This window comes from Rhipicephalus microplus, chromosome 3, assembly GCF_043290135.1.
Source record: "Rhipicephalus microplus isolate Deutch F79 chromosome 3, USDA_Rmic, whole genome shotgun sequence".
In the NCBI taxonomy this organism is placed as follows: Eukaryota; Metazoa; Arthropoda; class Arachnida; order Ixodida; family Ixodidae; genus Rhipicephalus; species Rhipicephalus microplus.
The window spans coordinates 14,443,608-14,469,382 of NC_134702.1; the positions used below are offsets into that span (position 1 = coordinate 14,443,608).

Genomic DNA, 25,775 nt, shown 5'->3' on the forward strand with positions numbered 1-25,775 from the left:
ATAAGCACTAGGTAGAAACTCTGAGTTTCATGGGAAGGTGAACGAGAGTAAACAAACTGCTTTACAGCCAGTCCTGCACTGTAAATGGTTCCATTATAAATTGTCTGAGCTGTATTGCATCCTGCCCCATTTAATTATGATTGGTAATTGCATGCATGACTTCGTACTAAATAATTACTATTATACATGAAATGTTAATGTAACTGTAGCCGAGAATTACACTTGCCAATGCATACTGGTTTGACAATGTACATGTCGATTCCTTGGTATTTTACAATAGTCTTTGAGTCTGCCTGAATTTACGCTCTAAACCATGGTTTCTCAAACTAGTTCAGCGAAAAACTTTTCAGCGTTCCTCGAATGACCCCCTCCTGTTTTACCTCCATTAGCACCTAATTAGTTTATTTAGACATAAGAAATCTAGTAAAGGGCAAGTTATTGCCCTTTACTAGATTGAAGCCATTGCACACTGCGACTGTACATCAGAAGTCTCCGATAGCAAGAGATACAGGTGGCAGCAGATTAAACATGTCATCTAGTGCAGGCATAATTTGTGAGCTTGTGAAGGCAGAACGCATGGAGCTATGGTAATTCATGCTCGGTGCAGTTTCCAACACCTACACGATAATGAACTCTGTAGTTCTATATTTCAAGATTCAGGATTGGGTGTCCAAAGCACTTTAGGTGACATCAACAGGAACGTCGCCACTTTATCCTGGCTTACGCCACGCTGGTGTTCACATGACGCAGTTTTTATAACCACCGGTCTGCCTCTGCAGCATGTCAATTTCGTAATCAAAACAACTACGAATGAGCGCTTTCATATGTGCAGGCGGAATCCTTTTGTACCATCGGTGGGCTGCACAAGAATTTAGGCCGAGCCTTAAGACTGCTATGACGATAGTTATAGCGCGAGAACAAAACGACGACACAGAGACAAGAAGGACACGAAAGACACGCGCTATAACTATCGTCATGCCATACCAACTAGCCCAAGCTGCCACACTTTTAAGACTGCTGTATTGTTTGTGTGAACACACTGCTTACAGCACGCGATTCTTGAAGTGTTTCATGCTACTTTTGGGGAGGAGGGGGGGGGGGGGGGTACGGAATCGGGTTTCTGTATTATAAGAGGTTCCACAGTAACAGTCATGGCCTTGGCCTACCTTATTATAAATAACAGGCCAATGTGGGGGCAGTGTTAATAGCGCGGCTATGCACATTGAGAAGCGTAATCCCCTACTCAACCCCTGCTCTCTCTCTAATTTCCTGCTTCCGATTAACTGCGGGCAAATGAAACAGTTTGATTGATATATCGGGTTTAACGTCCTGAAACCACAATATGATTATGAGAGATGCCGTAGTGGAGGGCTCCGGAAATTTCAACCACGTGGGGTTCTTTAATGTGCACCCAAATCTGGGCACACGGGCCAACAGCATTTTCGCCTCCAAACGAAACAGTTCGGAGCTCTGGAAAAGGCATTAGTTTTTAAGGCCAGAAAGTTTGGGAACCCATGCTCTAAGGAATGGTCTGTGACATCATTCGTACAATCTAAATCTTATTCCAGCCTGGGCACATTAAAAATTGAAAACCTGTGTCTATACACTAAATGTAAGAACTGAAGTGTACTAACATCTCATAAAGCCATGCAAGTTAGCAGGTATGCAATGGTTATCCAAACCCGTACAGTTAAAAGCACACAAGCTGTTTCTAGAAAAGGCTGCTTACCTGGGTAGTCGCAGAGGTAGGAAAGACGAGAATGTGAGTAACAGTCGCATCGTGTGGAGTGCAAAGATCGTAGTTCACGCACGAAGATGAGAACCGCTCGTCTGGCGTAAACTGGTCGTGGAAGAGCCGCAACGCACTATCTGGTTCCAGTGACACTAGGCACGCCGACAGTACACAGGGACCCCCCACAACACCACCCCCACCACCACACGCAGAAGAGGAGGAAGACGACGACGATGCAGCACACTGATGACAGAGTTCCCGCAGACGGCGCGAATAGCGCAGCAGACTTCGTCGACCCAAAAGTCCGGCCCACTCGCGCAGTTCGCCGTGGCCGACACGGCCCAGCCGACCAACAATTAGTCGCCACGGCTGGGCGACTGCACCACCAGCACGAGCACCACATGCCGCAACACCCAACAACCACTCAAGCAACTTTTGCAGGCCCAGTCGACGAACACACACTTTTTTCCTACGTGTCCTGTAAAACAAGAATGCAACCAAATGCGTTATTTACACAAGGACGGCTGCTGAATGATATCAAATACAGTCAAATCTCGTTACAGCAAACCTCAGATTAACGATTTTTTAAATTATTGACTATTTCAAAAAACCCCATTGGTTTAATGCAGAAATATTTCACTACTACGAATTTTACTACTACCAACTAATGTGCTCCAAGTATGGCAAATTTTAACAGTAACATAAAATCCTGCTACTATTCAGTTTTCTTTCACTTTATTTGATGCTAGAAGATGGCATTTTAAACAGGCGTTGTTTCAAGCTTTTAAAAATATTTTGCAGATTAGTTACATTATGACAAATATGCCCATTTTTTTTTATAATATGCGATATGTATACTATTCGAATTCAATTCCATACTACTCGTCCAAAATCACAATTTACTTCGAACCTAAAATTCACTATCGCACAAGCCTACCAAGCACCTTAAGATGCTGCTGCCAAAATCTAGTAGTGTATCACAAATTAAATGCCATTGCATGCTCCAAAAGACCGAAGACATAAAGGAAAAAAATGTAGAGGTGCCTGTGATGGCGTTGCACTAACCGGTTCGGGATTTCAATGTTGATGGAGCAGTTGTCGAGCAGGTCGCCTTTGTCATTGCTGACACTAGCTAGAAGCCAACGCTGGTCCTCAGTCAGGCAGTAAGCACAGAAGAGGATGCCACACCTTTCCCTGCGGTCCCCAAACATCTCACCCAGCTCAGTCTGCTTGTCCTTTTGTGGAGCAAGAACAAATGGCGGGCTCCACAACTTCATTGGATTGACACCGCCCTGCCAAGAAAGTGCACATGGGTATATGTAACTGTTGTACGACATCCCTAACTAAGATTAGCTAATCGAATAGTGTGGATTCAAAATACCCAACATTTTTTAGAATAATCAGCACCATTGACAAAACCTCAAAGAAGTGAAACATTGCAAGAAAAAAGGTCACTTTTCATGTTTCAACTGTTCAATTACCAAGAAATGTGTTGCCCAAACTGATATGGGACCATCAAAGGTATAGTACAACCTCATTACAACAGACCTCCAGAGTGAAGAAAATTTCAGTCTGTAGTAAAAGGAGTACCGTATTTACTCGCATAATAGGAACACCCCAAGTTTGGTCGCAAGACATGGAATGGAATGAAAAACTTTATTTGGTCGCAAGACATCAAATTTTGTTTTTACTTCCGCGAAGTTTTAGGAAAATGTTATAGAATTACAAGGCTGTTTTGAAGATGCTTACGTTACTATTAGAAAACTATTCGTATATCATTCTATTTGTATTTGATCTGGTGTCACCACTATTCAATTTATATTCAATACGTTTTCAAAATTAACTAATTCCACAACCTAACAACTTATGTCTCTCCACAATCTGCATTGCCCATTTGTACTTTTGGACACATAACGGCACTGCATGCATAGCATGCAAGAATCAGTGCAGCTGAAACACCCAATTTCAAGAGAAATGTGGGCATTCATGATAACTTTTCCTTTCATTGCTTGAATCAACCAAATTTTCTGTCACTCCATAACCATTCAAAAACATTTTGAAATAAAGTCTCACCAGTCGGGACTTCAAAAATTCATCCTGTGCAGCTGCTGGACCAAATCCTGTGAGAGATTTGACGTTGGACTGATGCGTGATAAGCCGTGCACACTGATAAAACATGGAGAGGGCGTGTGACCGCAATTGATCTTGTCGTCGAACACCTTCTAACGTGTTGCCAGCGCCTCCCAAGATCGAGTCCAAGCTCAGAATCTGAAATAATATTTTTCTTTTAGAACACACACACAACTGCATACTGGTTATGTGCTTGAAGTACAGAGTATGCGATTCACACTTCATTAAATGCGCACAAGGGTACCGAAGACAGTACAGGTAAAGCCTTAGATATAGGCTATAAACTTGGTAAAAATGCACTTAAGTGAAAATTAAGTAGTCTCCAGAGAAACCTCACATATCCCCTGGTCATGCGGCAACGTGCACTTTGACAACTTGGTTAAGTTCAGGCGAAACCTCTGAAGAAAAAACAAATTAAAAACTAGGTGTATGCATATGTTTTTAGAACAGTGCTTGCTATTCGATTCAATTCGAACAAGATTTTTACTATTCGCAATATTCATACTTTTAGGAAATAAATATACAGTCGAAACCCTTTATAAGAGAAACTGATATACAAGACAAATGGGCATAAGTGACACAGGTGTGCCCACAGAAAAAATATGGTTAAGAAAATGCATACAAGGTACCCTGCTTACATCTCATATAGGAGACAAGAATTGCTGCCCAGAGCATGCCTCTTATAGAAGGGCTTAACTGTAACAGTTTCATTCGCTAAAAATATCGCTGTTGCACATAAACCCGAATCTTCTCACAAACTTCAATCCACCAGGAAGGTTGACAGCTACCACTGCATCCCAATGCTATTTTAGAGAAGGTAGCTCGATCAGCATGCAGAGATTGGCCAGAAAGCAGCGTGAAAGTGCAAAGGTCAGCATCTGCTTACACCGTACTTCATGGAATGTAACGTGCACGCAGTGTTGACAACCACAGGAAAAAAAAAGAGGCAGGCACTTCTCATCCTGCCAAAGTGAAATTTATTCTGCTACAAAGAATGCACCAATACCTCTTTGCGATAAACTATAAATGATAAGCATCTTAACGCAACTAAATTATCAATGCCGTTCATCCCTGTACCTTACCTTAAGGGCAGGACTGCTTTAATAAAGTGCATGTAAATTATGAAAAAAAGCTAAGGCTGGTGTGAATAGTCAATTTTAGGTTCAAAGCATATGGTGACTAGCTGAATAATTTTTAATCAAACTGGAATAATACAAATTTCATATTATGAAGAAAAAGAAAAATGTTTGTTATGACCCAAATAACCTGCACAATAATTTTTTAAAACTGAAACAAGGCATATCTAAATGCCATTGTTCTTGGTTCAAAGCATGTGGAAACAATTGAATAGTAGCAGGATAGGACTTTTGGTAGAATGAAAGTGATAACCTGCTTAAACTCTTGTGGAAGCCCAAATGATGTAGCAGACAAGAGTGTGCCCTTCGAGTCTGGAGTTCCTATCTGCCTCGTAGATGTCAACATATAAAACATCTGAAATTTTGGACGCAAAAATTATTCTGCGCTCGATTTTTCGTACTTCTGGCCGAATTTCAGGACAAAAACAGCGTTATTAAAGCCCCGCCTGTGCCACATCTATCAACTCCATGTTGGAACCAGCGTTTTCTTGAGTCAATACATTTGCGACCCCAGCAGAGCCTAAAACGTAGCGTTGCCGTAATACAAGTGTGATGGGATGAAGCCTCCTAAAAATCTGAAGTGATGACTACCAATTGGACAATAATTGTAAAGTTAAAGCCCCTTTATAAGAGGCACGCTCTGGGCAGCTATTCTTATAAGCAGGGTACCTTGCATCAATTTTTTTTATCAACCCATATTTTACTGTAGGTACACTGGTGTCTCTTCTATCCATTTATCTCTTATATCACTGGTCTCTTATAAAGGGGTTCAACTGTATTGGTCTTCGGGAAGTTTGAATAGTTCGAATAGTAAAATTCTGGTTTGAACCGAACAGGAAGCACTAGACCAAATGTATTAGAAATTTTCAATATTCGCACAGCCCTAGTTTGTACAAACCACCAATTCCAGTTCTGAACTAAATGAACCTTCGTGAACTTGCAACACAATGTGCTCACCATTCCGAGATGGTAATAACGCTGTTTGACACCTCTAATGGCGGTTGACGACGTCACAAATGTGGTTTCAGTTTACCCAACGATCACAGCAGGAGAAGAATAGCCGGTGAAACGAATTTTGCATCCCATGAGAGAGGATACTGATTTTTTTTTTCCCACCTGATGCTCAACTAAGGGGCGTGTCATGGCGTGTCATAGTTTAAAACCTCATAACGTATCATTCAGGTGCATAGTTATTTTAAACTCTCAAAAATTAAATGTGCATAATGTTCAATTAAACATGGTTATAAGCAAATAATGCATTCGCACTTCTATGCTGCACTCTTTTTTGTCCATGGATACTAGCTGAGCTACCATATTTACTCGCATAATCATGTACTGCAGTAGACTCTCATTAAACGGAACGTGAAGGGATCAAAAAACGTGTTTTATTTAACAGGAGTTCTGTTACTGAGACGATGAGCAGGGGCTGAAGAATTCAGGTACAAAACCAATTGTGCTAGAGGCAGCTGTTCAGTTTAACAGATTTCCATTCACTGAGAGAGCACTATAATACAATTTGGCCTCTACATTGCCTCATTCTTGATAAGACAACAGTGAAAAACCATACCGCCAGCACTTTATCAATCTAGCAAAAAGGAACATTATCATATTGCCATAAATCTCATAAAAAAATGGTTAAAAATCTTTTCGAACTTTTTTCCTCACAACTTCACTTCACACTATTTAAAAAAATAAAAATATTCAAGAAATATTAGAAAAATATTTAACTCCATTTGTGTATACACTTCAACATTCATATCATTTTCGCACCCAAAATTTTGCTATTAACACAGCTCTAGTAGAATGTAAACCAATAGGCCTGAGTAGCTGCTTTCACTGCTTAGCGATCCTCCACTGCAGTGAAAGAGTCTTTACAGGGGTAATACATGCGGATTAATACACACTTCATCCATTCATTTTGAATAGTACTCTAATAAAATTTTCAAAAATTTAAATTTGAATCAAAGCAAGTGTGAACATTGTAATATTCGCACAAGCCTAACATTGTGCTGTACAAGGCAAGCATATCTCGGAGAGACCGATTACTCTACTTGCATTCACATACCTGAACATAAGTGTTGCTCTGCAGAGGCTCGGGCAGACACTCCAGAAGTTGGGAGAAGCACCGATGCAGGCCCAGAGTGGCTGAGCGCAGAACATCAGGATCCGAGCAGCCGAGCGTGAATGGTTCCACCAGGTACACAACCAGAGCTGGGGGCTGCTGCTCCTCTTCACCCTCATCCGAGGTAAATGCTGGTGCACTGGTGCCCGATGAGCCACCCGTCGTCGACCCCGACGCACTGCTGGCGCCACCACCGAAACTGGCACCGCTCCCCGAGCCTGTGCTGGTTGGCACTGCGCTCGAGGCAGATTGGTTGGAAGATGGCGTAGAGCTACTCTGGTTTCCTGCAGAAGTTCCTGGCCCCGCAGCTGTCCCTGCAGCTCCTGACGCTGTTGATGTTTCCTGGGAACTCTCTGAAATGCAACATTGCAGAATGAAAGGTTTCTAAGTTTTAATAATAGCCCTTATCTTCTTCACACAAACAATGCAGCCTGCCACTGAACATTTCTTTTTATAATCCATTCCTTAATACTCTGAATATGTGCGCAGCCCAAATATTGTCAAGGTAAACGGACTGAGACAACCAGTTTAAACTAAAGAAATATAAGCTAGGCTGGGAAAGGCTTACATAAATGATACCTCAGCACAAACAGCACTTCAAATTAGCATGAGAACGGTCATATAAAACCCATGTAAAACCACCATCCACAGGCCCGCCAGGCAGGTGCATGAGAAAGCATTCACCAACCTGCCGTATCATGCGGTCGTGGCGTGGCATTTCCATCTTGAGCTGCCTCGGGCGTTGGTGGCGGCCGTGGCGAGGCGAGTGGTGCCCTTGCTTCAGCACCACACCGGTTCAAGGCTGGGGGACCTTCTAACATACCCCTGTCTAGGCTCTGCGTTGCTAGGTGAGGACCTGCCAAACAGCCAATGAATACATTTGAGAATTATTTTCAACAGACCTCGCACTTCACTGCAGTCAACTCTGAGGTCAAATTTGGCCCCTCACTTGGTTTGGCCATTTCAAGCAGAGCGTTCAGATTTGTCAGAGGCAAATGCATCTGCAAAGTATATGACCATGTTGAACACAAACAACTGAAATTTAGGTGGAAGGTAACTAGTTCTCTCGTATGAGGAAAAAAAAATATAATCTCGGGGACAAAACGATATAGACACACCCACTGAAAATGCTTTGCGATCACAAATTTTCATCCAATGAAAGGTGCACAAAAGCTGCCACCGAAGAAGTGCTGTGTAGCAAGACAGTAAGATGTCAAGAACAGAAAGGCAGGGGGGTTGTCACGCGAGCATAATGCAATCCCCCAGCAGGTGGGAGAAGGCAGAACGGCACTCAGCTTGCAGACGCTGGTCAAAACAAAGAAAGAGAGCTTTAGCAATAAAGCTCACTTCCTTGAGGCAGGACAGTTTTTTTGTTTTGTTTATTAACACGTACAAGCTTGAACGGATTTGAAAAAATTTCCTTTAGAAGAATCATTCACAGCATTTTCAGTCAGAATTGCAATGTTTAATCAAAATTTGCAAAGGGGCCAAGTAAAGCTTAAACCAGCCGTTCTATAAACTGTTTCCACCATTTATGTGTTGTACATTAGAAATATTATGTTGATTTTGAACTTACATACTTGTCATAACATTAGGTTTGCACGAATAATGAATTTTAGGTTCGAAGCAAATTCGACGTGAATAATAATTTTGATCGAATAATTTTCAATCACATTCGAATAGTACAGTAGACTCTCAGTAAATGAAACCTGAAGGGAGCGGGAAAATATGTACCATTTACCAGGTGTTCCGTTTACTGAGAAGTGAACATGAATGCGGAATACAAGCCCAAGACCAAGCATTGCAAAGGCAATAGTTCTGTTTAAGCAGTAGTTCCGTTCAACAGATTTCGGTTTACTGAGAGTCTACTGTACACATGACATATAAAACTAATGGGCATATCTATCATACTATCCAGCACAATATTTTATAAAAATTGAAATAGGGCCTCTATGCAAATGCCATTCTTTTTTTTTTTTTCTCGTTCAAAGGAAGCCGAAAGCAGAATTTAACTTTCGACTGGATGCGAGTCATAACCCTTAAACTACGTAACATTTTAAAATTTATTACACTTAGAGCATATACAAACATTTAAGCATAATAAAACGAATTGATTTGAATGTAATACTTTCATTTAAAGGGGCCGTGTGACACTTTTTCAAGTAGCCATAAAATGGACTCAATAAAGAAGCGTATTGCCTCATAAATTCACCGCCGCAAAACTTTTTAGAATCCGTGCAGTGTGCACGAAGTTGCGAAAATTTGTCGCACGCTGCAAGTGCATTCTCTCTTCTTGTCCCGACGAAAGCACTGGAAGCTAAGCAGGGAGGAATGGCACGAGGAAAGAAAATACGTCACATGCAGTTTGTGAGCTTGTGGAGCCATTTGCCAAAAGAGCAATTTTTAGCTGACTTTGAGAATTTATTGTGAATAGCACACTGTGTGCTGCGTTATATTTCGCTTGCGTGTCCTCGGTAGCTTCTAATGGGATGCGTTTTCTGACAATGCTTAAAAAGTGTTGCACGGCCCCTTTAAATTTGAAGGAGGGCTTTGCGGCAAAACGAACTTCTCCTTGATAGGTGCTTTCATGGTTCCGCACCCCTAAACTGCAGTGAAACCTCCTTTACAGCCGGTACATTCGGACTATTATTATTTATTTGTTCTTTGCGGACAGCAGACTCTCAGTAAATGGAAATCTGTTAAACGAAACTGCTGCTTACACAAAACAACTGCCTTTAACACAATTGATTTCCTATTTGCACTCTGCAGCCTTATTCATCTCTCAGTAAATGAAACTCTTATTAAATGAAACATATTTTCCTGGTCCCTTCAGGTTCCGTTTAATGAGAGTCTATTGTAATTTAATTCGAACTGAAGGAATTCAAATGCCCTACTACTCGCTCGAATGTTTGAAGCATTCGAATATTCACACAAGCCTACGTAACATGACTATGTTGGCTACGTGTAGCATATATACATCGGTTCACTGGGTGGAGCTGGCAATACTGACACATACTTATACAGTCGAGCCCACATATAACGGCCCCACTTAAAACAAACTCGCCTAAAACAAAAAATATCCGCGTGAGCGTGAAAATATACATTGGTTCAATGACACAAAATCACACACACAATGAACGTCGCTTGGAGTGCCGCCAATCGGATTCAGCGACCGAGGTCGGTGCTCTACTTACTTCCCGGGAAACCCCTTTCGACCACCGATCAGGCGTCGACGAGGTGTCCATAGATTCTTATTGCTAAATGCCGGCCCTGCTTCTCCACCCCTCTAGTTGCCATTCTCCCCGACCGCTTTTTGTTACGCACCCCTCCGTCCTTTGTCCCTGCGCTACTCTGAGCACCACGCATCTCCAGACGAGATCCGTGTTTTCACACTGCCACCGATTTTTCGAAGACCGGTCAGCCATCTCCCATCAGTTTTTGATCGCTGGTGCTGTCGTTGGTATCGCCAGCCTGGAGTGACCAGACCATTTGCCAACACGGTCGGCCACCGACTGCATCCATTCGTTTGCGTCTAGTGCAAGCGCGTAGGCTACCCTACCGACTCTGATAATTCGCGATTCGTTTCGTGTTTAGGACCTGTTCCCGCTCACTTCGCACTCGGCTCAGCATGCGTGCGGAAGCGTAAAAACGGCTGTTAATTTGCATCGAACGAATCAAAAATATCTAAGTCGGTCAGGCTACACAAACCTGCTGGCGCAACAAAATGATTCTTTGACCACGGCCGCCAATTCTTTGAACATCGCCGTGCGCGCCGATTCAGGCGGCTGTGCTTTTTGACCTCTGTGCGCACAGGCACTCTCAAGTTTTTCTACGCGCAAGTTGCTCGTTTCGCAGACCTTTCAAGCAAGCTACCCGGCCTGCCGTCTTCCCATGTGCTTTGGTTTTCATGGTCGCCCTCCAGCCATATCCTTCCCTCTCTTCCCTCTATCGCAACTCCTTGCCCTTCTCTCGCGAATATGCTCTCCTCTTTTGATCACAACCCTTTCGCCCGTCTCCACCACTCCGCAACCCCAGCCACGCTGGCTCGAATTAGTTTCGTTTTCCGACCAGAAAGGGGCCCAGAGCTGTTCCACGCGTTCTGGCATGTGTCGCGTGTGCAAGTCTTGCTCGCTCTTGGTGTGCGTGTGTGGTCAGGATGGCAGACCGGAGGCCTTGCACTTTTTTGTGCCGCTCAAAACAACGTTGAAAATGTGACCGCTTGGCTTGAGCGTAATCAGCGCATTAGGTGCCGCGTTGCGGAGCGCTTGCTCATAGCTGTTGACAACCTGGCAGCCAACTTGCCGCTTCGGGCATCCCGGTATTCAGCTGTGGGAATGGTGAATATTTCGCGAGCGGCAGTGACGGCTACATGTGCGTGAAACTGTTTTCGCGAGACCAACTTTGTCGATGTCGGGCCCGATGCCGAACCTGAAGCTTCCGAACGAAACCACTCCGGTGGGGATTTGTGGCAGTGTGTCGTCGACTCCGACATGGGAAAGCGGGTGGGACATCTGTTGCGATGGTTTCATTACGGCCGATGATGGTGCCAACACCCCGGAACTGTGCAGGGATTAGGGCAGAGCGATTTGGAGGAATCGGATTGCGAGAACGACAAAATTTTGGAGCCAGTGCCTCACGCAGCTTATGCCACGGGCCTCGGCCAAGACCCCACTGCCATTTCAAATACAGTATTTACTCAGTAACGCGCACCCGATTTCCACGAGGAAAAAAAAAGACATCAATTGCGACGCGCACCCATTTTTCTCGCTGGCCCGAACGATCACACCACTCTAAAAAACAACTCCTTTCGGGAGCGTCTTCCATTTAAATATGAGGTATGGGGGAAGCCTGTGCCCATCTGACGTGTAACAGAGCATTGCCGTCACTGTAGTTTTATCGTGGACCGATGTCAGCACGCGAGCTTGCTTAGCCCCCTTCTTCTCGACGGTTGTGGTGCCAGGCATGTCGAAGTAAAGAGGCGTCTGATCGGCATTCCCGACCTGCCCAAGCAGGTAGCCGTCGTTGTTCCGCAAGTTTAGAACGAACCTCCGAAAACTGTGAAGCTTTTCATCGTACTCCTCCGGAAACTTTTCGCATATGCCCGTTCGCCTTCGGAGGGAAAAGCCTTTCCTCTTTATAAAGTTAGTTAGCCAGCACCTGCTCGCTTTGAACTGGCTCCTCATTAGCCCTTTTTCTAAGGCTTACTGCATAGCCCGCATTTGGAGCAGTTCTGTCGTCACGGGTCGCTGTGCTGCTCGCTGCTCAAGCACATTCTCGCCGAGCAGCTCTTTAATTTGCGGAAACTGACCATGCTTGGTCCACTGAAGCCTTTGCGTGAAGCTTTGCTGTCTACAATCTTCTGCTTTTGTTTCCGCCAGTCCCGCACGCACGTTTCGGGAACTCCGAACGACCGCAATGCGGCCCGATTTCCGTCCGTTTCTGCACATGCGATGACTTTTCTTTTAAAAGCGGCATCGTGGTGCACTCAAGTTTTTGGAGTTGGCCCTTCCATGCCGTCGATGCTAATGCACTGCGAGATGACGAACTCCTCAGCACACGTACGAAGTGCTGCACATGGGAAACACATAGGCAGAAATGGCCGACGCGCCATGCTGACGCACGTAGGGGGCGGCCATTTTGGAAATGCCGATGGCAATAGAATGACCGTATTCATTTTTTTTTTTTTTCGTACTCGATTCTAACGCGTATGCGATTTATGAACTCGCTTAACCGGAAAAAAGGCGTGCGTTAGATTCGAGTAATTACAGTAAACTCTAGACTGTCCTTATCGATACTACTCCTCGAAACTTGTGCATCACAGACTTTTTTGGGCAAAAAAGTTTGTGCTCTCGCTCGCAACTTTTAAAAAGCAGCGTTTCATTTACTATGAACCTCGGGATACAATGAATGGATGCCGCGTCATGCTCAGGTTCATTATAAGCGGGCTCGACCGTATACTCAATGAGAAGGTGTGTTGTTTTACCCAGCTGTAGCTTGCATGCGCGGGCGAAAAGCCTTAGCCGAGGTCCCAGGGGTCCCTCTGCTAGCGGTCCCAGCCAGTCATCGTCGGGAGCTGACGGAGGTTGTTGCGGCTCACTCGTAGACGGCAGAGCCATGCTGCAGGACACACGAAGAAGCCCCTCACGCAGACCTCCTCGAGAAAGCGGGCAATGGCGGCCAAGATTCAGCGCCTGGTAGGTTGCGCTAAGATCTTGGAAGAAAGCTCGTACACCTGGAAGCACTGCTTCACTGTCTGGCATCACCACCACGTAGGCAATGTCTCGTGACGGTGAGTAGGGCTCTAGCAGGAGTTTGTCCTGGATTTAGAATGACAGGAAATATCAGCACCAAGATGAACAAACAAAATCTGTTGACAGCTAAAACGCATCAAAAGGTTTGGGCAGGCAAGAGTGTGCCGACATAGTCTCGTCAGGTAAAATTATCCTTTGGAAAGCGGCAGGTCATCGATCAGAACAAAATTTACAAGAGATCCTAGAGATTTACAAGGGATCCTTGATACTAAAATGCATCAAGGATCTCTTGTAAATCTCTAGCCATTTTGTTCTTGACTATGCTCAGCACTCTAACCAAAGAATATTCATGAGATGACTTCCTTGTAACATGTATTCACAAATAACCTGCATCTATAACCACTACAAAAGACAAAGCAGTAGAGTTAAGGCGCGTTTACACTAGGCAGACACGGCACCGATTTTGATCTGTGGGCTGTCTTTAAGGGGGGGGGGGGGGGGCGGGGTCTTTTGTCTAAACTTGCACACCTGCACCTAATTTTCAGCCATGCTCCCTGCTGTGCCATCGACCCTTTCCCGCTAAGCTAGTGGGACGGGGAGGGGGGGGGGGGGAGAGACACACAATAGCGATGCGAAGAAAAGACTTGAGTGTTCAAACTGCTCCTGCTCCTATTCAGACGCTGCATGGGAGAGGGATTGTTAACTTTCCCAAGATTGCCAGCTTTGTAGTTGTTTGAAGCAAAGACATGGGGCAAATTTTCGCTCAGCGGCAGATCTCCTGAAGACACGCGGACGACAGGTCTGCAGATGTGATTTGCTGGTGTTTTCAGTCGCTCATCATGTTACACTACGATGAAATGCTGTTTTTTGAGGGGTCGTTGTCGTCGGCCTTGTGTGACCATGGGGTCTGGCAACTTCATCGGCAGGCGACTCGTCGGCTGGTGGTCTGCGTCTGCCTCGTGTCTTTGTTGAGGTCTAGTGTAAACGCACCTTTAGAAAACAAAGATGGGTAAATGTGATGGCCTTGAAATGGCTAACAGTGAAAGACTCATCGAATCAAGCTGCACTGAACTTGAAAAGCACAACCGTTCACACTTACCCAGTACTTAAGTGCGAAAGGTGAGAGGGCAACCCAGTCCCTATCATAACCGACCAGCAGCGATGGTATTGGCTGCGGCTCACACTGGTCTTCAGTGCCTCGTCCAGCAAGACGATGAAATTGGCGCCAAGTGAGGGGTCCTGCTACACGGTACGTTACTTCCCAAAGGCCCTGGTTGCGCTTTTTGTGTACAGCATCTTGCAGTAAGGGCTGCAGGCCACGCAGCAGTCCCATCGTCAATAAGCTGCTAGTGGGAAACGGGCCTGCAAAGATGTGCGAATGTGTTTATTGCATCAGCACTGACAGGCAATCAAAAAGAAACCTCCACACAGAGAAAAGAAAAGGGGACGCCATGCCTGAGTGGACAAGGCCAAAAGCCGAGGCAATGCAAATAAAAACACTTCTAATACAGGATGAGACATTGAGATGTCTGCTCACAATGCAGGTAAGGCCAGTGATGAAGGCAGGAGCTTCTGAGGTTATCCTCTAATGGTCGAGCAGCAACAGCCTCAAGGGCCCCAGAGGCAACCTCACAGCCATCCAGGGCCTGAAGCAGAGCCAAGGAGCTTGGTGAAGGGAGTGCTCCAACAGGAGGTGGCAGTGGCGGCTCAGAGCCCAGCTGTAGAGTCTTGTGCAGCACTGAACACGGTGATAAGGACATGCCCAGACACTGGTTCTGTACGTAGTCCATCAGGCCTTCTTCATTCACCTGCTGGACAGGGGAAGCAAGCGACAGTTAAATGGCTCTTGGCACAATGAAGGCACAGTTGCACGCAAGGACTTAGGGTCTAGAGAAATTATCTGGTCAGATTTCATCCAGCTTAGTGTTCCTGCATCATTCATATCGTTAATTACTTAGAGCATTGTTTCTCTACAGTATGCGATTGCAACTAGACCAAGTCAAAGCACTCTTCAACCTCACTGAGCATATTTCATTTGCTGACTCTAATCTATTATAAGTATGGGTGAGTGAATATTTGAAATTTCAAATATTGTTTTAATGTTGTTTGTTATTCAATTCGATTGGCAGTGAAACTTTTACTATTCGAACTTCCCAAACACAATAATAATAATAATAATAATAATAATAATAATAAACCCCCAAAACCACGATATGATTATGAGAGACACTAAAGCGGAGGGCTCCGAAAATTTCTACCACCTGGTGTTCTCACACATGCACCTAAATCTTAAGCACATGCAAGCATTTTCGCCTCCATCGAAAATGCGGCCGCCGTGGCCGGGATTCAGTACCGCGAATGTGGGTCAGCAGGTGAGTGCCTTAGCCACTGGACCACTGTGGTGGGTGAGCTTCCCAAGCTTCCCAAAGACAAATGCAGTCCATGTCAAACAAAACGTGACCTCTTCAGATCTTTGACAGGCTTCGCCTTATTTCGTCCCCGTATTGCGGCAAAGCTTCCTTTTAAGCTCCACTCCGATCGAATTTTTCAAAAACCCAAAGTTCGATTCAAAGTGACTGACCCCTTCGAATTTGCAGTATCCTTCACCTCGTCAAATTATTGTATTGCAGCGAGGATGCCTTTCAGGCTCCACTACGATTGCAAATGTAATGACTCGATAAAACAAAGATGGTACATGTGAAAGACATGGGGGCTCAATTAATGCAGTTTCGGATCTGAAATTTGGGTACGAAGTCCAAAAAATCTGATGTCAAAGATTTTTAGGTTCCAAAATTCCAAATGTTCTTGTATGTTGATGTCTATGAGGCAGATTTGGAACCCATAACTTGTCTGCCACATCAGTTGGGCTTCCCCAAAAGTTGTAAGAGAAGAGACTTGAGGAAATAGCATCATTGCCTTTCCCACGTAAAGTGCTGTTGGCAACACTTTGGTAACACCAAATCATGTACTGATACTATTTGGCCTCTGCACAGCCTCATTCCAACTACAGTAGACTTAAGGCGAACTTGAAGGGACCTCGATCATTTGTTCATCTTATCAGGAGTTCGTTTTATGAGAGGTGCCTCCAAATATTAAATGCTGACATGCCAAGTACATCTAAGTACACTAAAACCTCCTTATAACGTAACAGGATATAATGAAATAATTGTAGCTCCCCTTCAACTTCGTTATAACGAGGTTTGAGTGTAGTCGACTCCTCTTAAACGGAACTCGAAGGGGATCCATAAAACTGTTCCATTTATCAGAAGTTTCATTTAAGCTAAGTACACTTATTCAGTGAATCAAAACCTTTATTCAAATTGCACAAACCTCACCTTACTCATGAGGATGAGTAGGAGAAAAAAGGAGAGAAGGGTGGTTTGTTTGGCAAGCTTGAGTTGTTTTTTCACAAGGTACGCACCCATGCCTGACAAACTAGCCAGAAATTCTGGACAAGCCTCATGCTCAAAATAGCACTGCAAAAGTTCAACAGCCTCTTTAGCTGATCGGTCTGGTGGCACCGCCGCACTGGCAATATTGTCATCACATTCATCACTGAAAGGTTGATCCTCATCTTGCACTTCGGCAATCATTTCCTCAACAGTCTCCTCCCGTCAGGTACGAACAATTTTATCAACCGATTCATAGTCCTGCATCGTGAAATGGGCAGAGGGCACGACCTCACTGAATACTGCCTCAATGTTGGCATCAGCAGGGCTTTTTTCTTGATCAGGTACTGCTTCTTGCACTTGAAAGCCAGCATGATGAAAGCATCTGTATATTGTTGGTGCCTTCACTTGCTCCCAGGCATGAGCCAAAATGTGGATGGCTGCCAATAAATCTATACTGTAGCACTTCCAGCTGTGTGCACAACGCAGCATTCGATAAAGCATTTGTCTGCAATAATAACCTTTAATGTTCTGAATAACCCCTTGATCCATCGGCTGGATCACTGTCATTGCATTGGCTGGCAAGAACTCCAGAGTGATAGCTTAGAGTCCTTCAACATGACTGTGGGCTGGGCAATTATCCATGATGAAGACAACCTTCCTGCCTTGCCTCGTAAATCTTGCGTCTTCCTGCCGTAGCCAGTTTTCGAAAATGGCCATGGTCATCAACGCTCTTCCGTTCGCATGGTACGCAACGAGATGGTGTCGAACGCCTTTAAAACAATGTGGGTGCCTTGATTTTCCTATTACCAACAGCTTCAACTTCTGATCTCCTGCCATGTTTGCACCCACCAGCACAGTCATGCGATCTTTACTGCGTTTTCTTCCACTACTGGCTTTGCCTTTGAAGGTGAGAGTCTTTGATGAAAGAGCCTTATAAAAAGACCCATCTCGTCGACGTTGAAGACGTCTCATGGCTGAAAGCTCATCAAAATTTCCTTAAGCCACCCCTGTTGCCAGTCGGTGCAAATGTCCCTGTTGACTGCAGCACTCTCACCTGAGATTGCTTTAAAAACTAGGCCATGGCGTGTTTTGAAGCAACTGAGCCATCCGTCAATTAAGAAGAAGTTCTCAACACCCATTTGCATGGCGATCTCTCGAGCTTTCTGCTCGAGAATTGGTCCGCTTATGGGCAAATTGGAAATCTGTGCACGCTTAAACCACAGAAAAGTTCTAGTTGTTCTTTTTCTAGTTGTTCATAAAGCCTTGTCCACATCTGTTTAGATGCAAAGGTCCCATTCTCTACAGCGCCTTCAATCTTTTCGCTGTCTTTGCAGATCCGCAACAGCATCGATTTTTTGTGCCCAAGCCTTGGGCACAAAAAAAAAAAAAATCAACGCAGCTATATTTGGTGTGCAAAATGACCTTCCTTTCTTATGCACTTTCATGATGAAAATGACTAGGCTTGTGCGAATAGTAAATTTCAGAGTCGAAGCGAATTTGAAGCGAACAGTGATTTTGATCGAATAATTTCGAATCGAATTCGAATAGTATGTATGACATAAAAAAAAGGGAATATTTATCATAACCCAACTAACCTGCACGATATTTCTTTTGAATTGAAATAGGGGCTCTATGCAAATGCCTTTTTTTTTTCGTTGAAAGGAAGTCGAAACAACCTTGATTAGTAGTTTCGGTAGGATCCGAGTGATAACCTGTAAGATACATAACGTTTTAAAATTTATTATACTTAAATCATATAAACCATCATAACAAGCTTAATAAAATGGATTGATTTGAAGGTAACATGTTCCTAGAAAGGGGCCCTGCAACACTTTTTCAAGTATCCATGGAGCCAGTAAACATGCTTGTCGCCTCACAAGTTTGTCGCCGCAAAGTTTCTAGAATCGGTCCAGTACGAGCGGAGTTCCAAAAATTTGTCTCATGCTGCAATTGCATTCTCCAATCTCGACCAGTCAAAACATCTGGAAGCTAAGTAGGGAAGGATGGCACGAGAATAGAAAAAAAACGTCACGAGCGCCTAGCGACCTTGAGCATCTCTTCTCTCTGCTTTTTCTTCGAATACGAGGCCTTTCAGTGCGATCGTGCACGTACTTGTGGACAAGCAACGGCCTCACGCAACGGTCAGATAACGACGAGCGCGCCATGCTCAAATCAGCCAATGACTGTGACCGAAGCCGTATTTTCTTTCTTGGCTGTGACAAGTGATTTCTGAGCTTGTAGTGTCATTTGCTGAGGGAAGAGAGCAGTTTGTAGCTTTTTGAAAATTTATTGTGAATTTCAGGCCGCGTGCTGCGCAATAATTCTTGCCTCGCGTGTTCTCGGTAGCCTCTACTACCGATCGGCGGTGTTTTCTGACCATGCTCAGCAAGTGTTGCAGGGCCCCTTTAAATCTGAAGGGGGGCTTCGCGGCAAAGCAAATTTCTCCTGAGTGGGTGCATTCACGGTTTTGCATTACTACATTGCAGTGAAACCACCTTTACAGGCAGACTAGTGCGCATTTATTTGTTTATTGCGAATTCGAATACTACTCACCTATTCGTTCGAATATTCGAAGCATTCGAATATTCGCACAAGTCTAAAAATGACGAATCACAAGTTGCTACATATAAGGGGAGATGCTACTCGTAAAATTATTTTCTTTAACAAGAGTCTGAATTGAACACAAATTGGCATTTGTTTATGTGTAGCTTGTTTGGTTTTATTTCTGCAGCTCAGACAATGCGGAATGATGTTCATTGTTATGCAATAATTCTGACCTATAAAATTTTGAGATAAAGCATGCAGATATAGCTCACTATGATCCTTTGGAACTGTAGAGTGCAGAGAACTATACAAGTTTCATGTGTAAGAAGGGAAAATACAATAATAAAATAGAATAATATACCATGGCCTAGTTGCCAAGGGCTTTCAATGTTATGTAATATTTTGAAAAACATAACTAAGCAGCATTGGAAATAAAAGTAGATACTTGCACTCTACAGGACTTCATCATGCTATGTGCAAAATTTCGTAGAGTTCTGACAATTCTAAGTATTCTAACTAACGTGCCTAAGCAGCACAGATCACACAAAACTGCAGAAAGAGAAAAATGCATTTAAAAGTTTGAAACATTTTTTTTTACCATAGAGTTGTCAGAACTGCATAATCTTTGGCCATGATGTTCAAGAAAACTTTGAGAAGCAGTGCAAGTTATTAGAACTGTCCTGCAGCATAGGTTGTGCCTTCACTGTCCTTGTGAGCACACTCTTCGAGCCGTGCCCTTTTTACTCCATGACGACGGTGGGCCCTTGCTTCTGCTATCAAACGCCCGGACATCCTCTTGAAGCGCTTCGCATCACAGAAATCGATGAAAGCAACTAAATCCCTAGATGTGAGTATGTTCAGCTCTTCTAGGCTGTGCTCTAAACTAGCATGACCATTATTGAACCACAGGATTGCGATAGCTGCGGCAGTCTTGACAACTGTTCAGGGAGACAAACTTGGTCTTGGGGCAAAGTAGCCATATCTTGCTGTTCAGGGATTGCGACGTATTTTGGGTTTTCCCTTGAATGCATCGAGCAAGGAGTTTCTCATCTGTCAGTCGCAAAATCTCGACAGTTGCTCATGCCCGATGCCAACAGCACGTGCAGCCACCATTGCCTGCACATTTACGGCGAAACTATCTCGGGAGCCCCCCTTGCCGTACCGTTGGCTCGCCCGGCTGCTGCCGTTTGCCGTAACACGGGTCGACGTATAAGAGCACGAAAGTACAGTCGCTAAGCATTCACCATTTTCACAATGAAGTTCGAGAAGCGACGAAAGTCCCTTGCGCTTTTCTGCCGGCTCCCGCACAGCAAGTTGTTTATTACTGCAAACCTGGCACGCCGCACTCCCCACAAGTGCCGTCAGCAAGGGTGTGTCGCACAACACTGTTGTCGCACAAACCTCACCGCACAGTCTTAATCTAAGAAGCCGATCTTTTTTCCGAGGCACTGACGAAAGAAAGCGCACTGTCGATCCCTTTATCGCAGCCACTGTCCCTCGCGCACCCGTCGATGCCGCCGCCAGGCCTAGCACACGTAGGCAGGTTCTCTTTCATCGCCGTTGTTCGACAGGCTTTGTGCCGCTTTCTTTTGAGCTTGTGCTTCGTTCGAAACTTCTGTGGTCTCTCGTTGCACTTTTTCGGGCTAGTCATTGCGGAAATATGCGTAGATGCGCAGATAAGCAGACGGACCAAATGCCGATGGCGGTCACCGCAATGCCGACACTGACTCTGTAACCAATGGCGATGCGTTTGACAGTGCCGCACGTTTAAAACTGCTCAAACCCCGTGGTAAAAAAAGCTTTCTTTTTTATATTTTCTTGCTCACGTACGAAACTGGCAGTTGTCAGAGCTGTAAGAAAAAGGCCGAACGCAACTTTCCCAACTGGTCGCTACGCTGGGCGGCGCTGAAACGGGGTGCAGCAGGAATTCAAAGGTGGCCAATATTAGCGGAAATTCCTGAAGTTTAGACCCACCGCGACGCCTTTATACACATTATTTTGCCTTTTTCTGTGCGACTTTCGTTATGAAAGTTTCACAGGTGATAGAAGAATGGTTGAGAGTTACAATTTAGTAAAAACCAGAAATACGAGAAGTTTTGCTACAAACGCGATTTTTCGACTCTCATCTCCCCTTAAGTGGGAACAGATACGATGCGCACAGGCCCTATGCAAAACAATGCAAACCACATCATGTGCTCAGGTGCCATTGTGTGACGACAATAACAATGCATCCGACTCCTGCGATGGCAGTGCTAATGCCACATATGTGGTTTCAGTTTCATGCGATTTTAATGTACAGACTTTCTTTGTTTCCGTTTTCACTTTTTTGCCCCGCCGCGGTGGTCTAGTGGCTAAGGTACTCGGCTGCTGACCCGCAGAACGCGGGTTCGTATCCCGGCTGCGGCGGCTGCATTTCCGATGGAGGCGGAAGTGTTGTAGGCCCGTGTGCTCAGATTTGGGTGCACGTTAAAGAACCCCAGGTGGTCTAAATTTCCGGAGCCCTCCACTACGGCGTCTCTCATAATCATATAGTGGTTTTGGGACGTTAAACCCCACATATCAATCAATCAATCCGTTTTCACTTTCATTTGGCTTAATTTTTCTACCCCCTTTCCTTGTATTTTTCCTTTCTAGCTAACCTCTTGTAAACTGTTCTCAACTGTACTCCTGTTGGGGAACTGAAGAACACGAAGAAAGTACGAGCAGACAAACGCTTTTTGCTACTTTCATTGTTGATAAAGCTTGCCCTTTCTCCAACTAAAGGCTAGGGGTGGGGGAGATACCAGCTTTATACACTGACCTTTCTTTTCCACTTATCGCACTTTCCCCCTCCATGTCACAAGTTCTTTTGATTTGCTTTGAGTCATTGTGCCAAAAATTTTGTTTTTCCTTCTGTTGTTTACCTGAATGCCCCCCCCCCCCCGACAAGACTATCGCGTTCGCTGCACGAAAAGATCCATCGTTGTTGGTCGCTATAATATTTCGTCTTAACAGAAGAGGCCTGTTATGCAGTTAATCTTAAGCAGATTTTTTTTATTTGCATTGAGTCTATGGGAAAACAACAAAAAAAAAAACACTCCAACGTTGTTCGTCTTACACAAGAATTCATCTCAACAGAGCTTGTCTTAAGGGGGGGCGCGGCAAGTAAAGTGCCGATTTTGGTCAAAATATGCGATTTTCTGATTTATTTTTTTTCGTAATCTTCAGACCTTCAACTTCCTTGTTCTAAAATATTACAGCGAAACGTGCGCTACAAATCCCGCAAATAGTGTTTTTGCCGAGGCTAGTCGCCGAAAAGTGCGAAAAAAAAGCCCCTGAAACGGTGTTGTTCACGCCGCACAAACGCGCCAAGTTGTTGACCGTGGGCCGCCATTTTGGTAGCTTTGGAAAGAGGAGAAAGCCGGCTTCCCGATGGTCGCGGTCTCGTATTTCGCCGAGTGAAAATAAAAGCGCGAGGAGCAAGTAAAAAAACGAAAACGAAGAACGGCAATTGGCTACGCGGGTCACGTGGTAGCAGGCGCGACCTCTTACTGGTCAAAGCTGCGCCGCGCACCTTGGCAACCTTGGAAGCGCGAGCGCATCTGCGGCCGCCGTGTCGAGAATCATCCGGCGTGCGCTTCGTTTTTTGCCAGTTTGCTGTTTTTGTGATAGTTCGCGTGCTTTTTTTACCAAGCTTTGTTTACATCGGTGGTCTCTTCTGAGTGCTTGCTCATACTGCGGTGCTATGTTGCCGCAAAAAAAGTTCCGGAGCGTCCACAAGTACGGCAAGCGTCGGAAAGCTTGGAACAAAGGGCAGACGACTGCGGCTGCCGTCCCAGTCGCAGTTCCGGACGGAGCATGCTCTTCAAGCGTCACGGAGCCTCTACTCAGACCCTTCGCTGATTGTTGTGAGGCCGAGAGTGTGGAAGGTGCCACATCGTCGTATGTCAGACCGCCGGATGCCGTCGACCGTGATGGACGCTCTCGCGAACCCGATTGCGGTGGCACCGCGTCGGCAGCCGTTGCAACTCCGGGCGTGCGCGCGTCGAACATTCTATCGCGAGTTTCGGCCCAGATTCCGAGCAGTGAAGAAATCGCGCAGCGGGCGCAGACAAGGCGGGATGTTTTGGATGCCGTAGCATCGAAGTCCGCTTCAAAGCGGAAGCTCGAGCTTCTGAACGAAGGCTGCGACGAAAATGACGGCGGTAAGGACTCCACATTCTTCATTGTAAATAAGAAGATGCTGAACGGTCTGCTTTCGTCAGTAAAGTGCAACAAGTGCGACGAAGGGTCGATACGCCTCGAGACTACGCACTGCCTTGGACTCGCGGCGAGGATGGAACTTTTTTGTGACAATTGTGGCAGAGTGAACAGTGCGTGGTCGTCCCCGAGGTGCTCCGGGCAACAAAAAACGAACCCCTTTGAGGTAAACGTGCGTGTTTTGAGGGCTGTGCAGTCAGTTGGCAGAAAACAATCTGCCATAAATGACATTTTTTCTGCGATGGACATTTCGCATCGAGCACTGCACCACAAGTCCTACCAGAGACTGCAAAGGAAGTACAGCCACCCTGCCACCACATCAGCTGCCACCCGCATTGAAGCAGAAAGTGCACAGAAGGTGCATGACATTTACAAGGACCTAGGAGGAGTGCCAGGCAACATTGACGTCATTTACGACGGCACGTGGATGACGAGGGGGCACAGAAGTCATATTGGCGTGGGCTGTGTAATCGAGCTGTACACAGGCTTGGTCTTGGACCACTGTGTCCTGTCCAACTACTGCCAAGGCTGTGCTGTTGGCCCCAAGCCTGGTGACGACAACTATGAGGAGTGGCTTGAGAAACACAAGCCACAGTGCCAAAAGAACACCGATGCTAATGCAGGCCAAATGGAAGTAGAAGCAGCTAGGATCATGTTTGAAAGATCGTTTACCAAGTACAAGCTTCGATACATCAATGTGCTCTGCGACGGTGACAGCCGTACGTACCTTGCCCTCACGCAAGACAAGGTGTATGGCTACATGGTGATTAAGAAACAGGAGTGTGTGAACCATGTGAAAAAAAGAATGGGCACTTCCTTGCGCAACCTTCTTGATGAGCACAAATCCAAAGGCCGAGGACTGAGCATGGGTGGCAAAGGCCGGCTGACGCAGGGCCTGATAAAGAAGTTGACGAATTATTATGGCTGGGCCATTAAGAGCCACCCCAACGATGTTCCTGGCATGGAGAGGGCCATCATGGCCACTTATTACCATGTAACATCCACAGACCAGGATCCACACCACAACCTGTGCCCAAGTGGGACTGACTCCTGGTGCCCGCACAATCAGGCATTGGCCAAGGGAGAGCCGCTGCCGCCTCACAAACATAAACTGCCCCCTCACGTGCGAGTGGCACTGCTGCCAATCTACAAGCGCCTCTCGAACAAAGAGCTCCTTGAAAGGTGTGCGCAGGGAAAAACCCAGAACGCTGTGGAGAGTATGAACAGCCTCATTTGGTCACTCCAGTCCAAGAGCCAGTTCGCCTCCCTTCGAAGTGTGGAAAGTGCAGTTGCAGATGCAGTCTGCCGTTTCAATGGTGGATGCAAGAGTGCGCTGCAAGAGATCACTGCTCAACTGGGCTTCAATCCAGGAGACTGCTCTTTGCGGCGAGCAGCCGAAAAGGATGCCAAAAGGGTAAAGAGGGCTCAAAAGGCGCATTGTTCCACGACAAAGAAGCGCAAAACTGGGTTGCACTCTACAGAGGCCAAGGCCACAGCATCTCAGGATTACTGCCCAGGAGGATTCTGAGTGTTTTAGGCATGTTGTGAACTTCCAAACAAGAGTGAACTTTCAAAGTCAGTTTTCTCAACTCTTGATTTTCGCCTATGTGCCTTCGCTAGAACATCCGTCATTTTCTAACAAAGACTGATAGAGTCGTTCCGTTTTTTGCACTAGGCTCAGGAGGCCTTTAGCAGTGCAATAAAGCTTTATCTCTCTTCTTACTCATCATTTAAAATTTTTAGAACACATTTTATAATTACTGCGATGTGTGCGCAAAACAACATTCATGTTTTGGAAATTTTATTTATGGTTACAAGAACTAGAAAAATCAACTAATAGCTTCTTTGCACAAGTTGATGCTTTGGGAACATAATAATATGAAAAAATAATTTCATTTAGCAATAATTATCTCTTTAAGTGTGAAGAGCATTAATTAGTATAATTATGCTTGTAACTCAAAAAGTACAAGAGGTATTTGAAAACGGTTTTCATATTTGGAATCCTCACAATCATCCACATACACACACCAAATTTCATCACAAACAGTACATTAATAAAAAAATTAGTTTTACTTGCCACGTCCCCCCTTAAAGAGTGTTCACTGTATGATATACCACGCCGCCAGCGCTTCATCAACCTAGCAAAAAGAAACACTTTCATGTTGCTATATCTCCTGAGAATATGTTTAGGAATCCTCTCCAACCTTTTTTTACCTTGCAATTTCACTT

At 45.1% G+C, this 25,775-nt stretch overlaps 1 protein-coding gene across 3 annotated transcripts in view; it reads right to left on the reverse strand.

Moving 5' to 3' along the window:
- The window catches only part of skd (mediator complex subunit skuld), a 122,061-nt gene that overhangs the window by 7,749 nt on the left and 88,537 nt on the right, over positions 1-25,775 (reverse strand). For 2 of the 3 annotated variants that reach the window (XM_037433042.2, XM_037433029.2), the window contains exons 19-26: positions 14,909-15,182; positions 14,471-14,733; positions 13,104-13,437; positions 7,809-7,976; positions 7,064-7,473; positions 3,806-4,000; positions 2,798-3,024; positions 1,730-2,210 (exon numbers count right to left, since the gene is read on the reverse strand). In XM_037433042.2, the coding sequence (XP_037288939.1) occupies positions 1,730-2,210; positions 2,798-3,024; positions 3,806-4,000; positions 7,064-7,473; positions 7,809-7,976; positions 13,104-13,437; positions 14,471-14,733; positions 14,909-15,182 (2,352 nt within the window). The remainder of the gene's footprint in view (positions 1-1,729; positions 2,211-2,797; positions 3,025-3,805; positions 4,001-7,063; positions 7,474-7,808; positions 7,977-13,103; positions 13,438-14,470; positions 14,734-14,908; positions 15,183-25,775) is intronic. The other variant, XM_037433036.2, reaches the window with a different exon arrangement.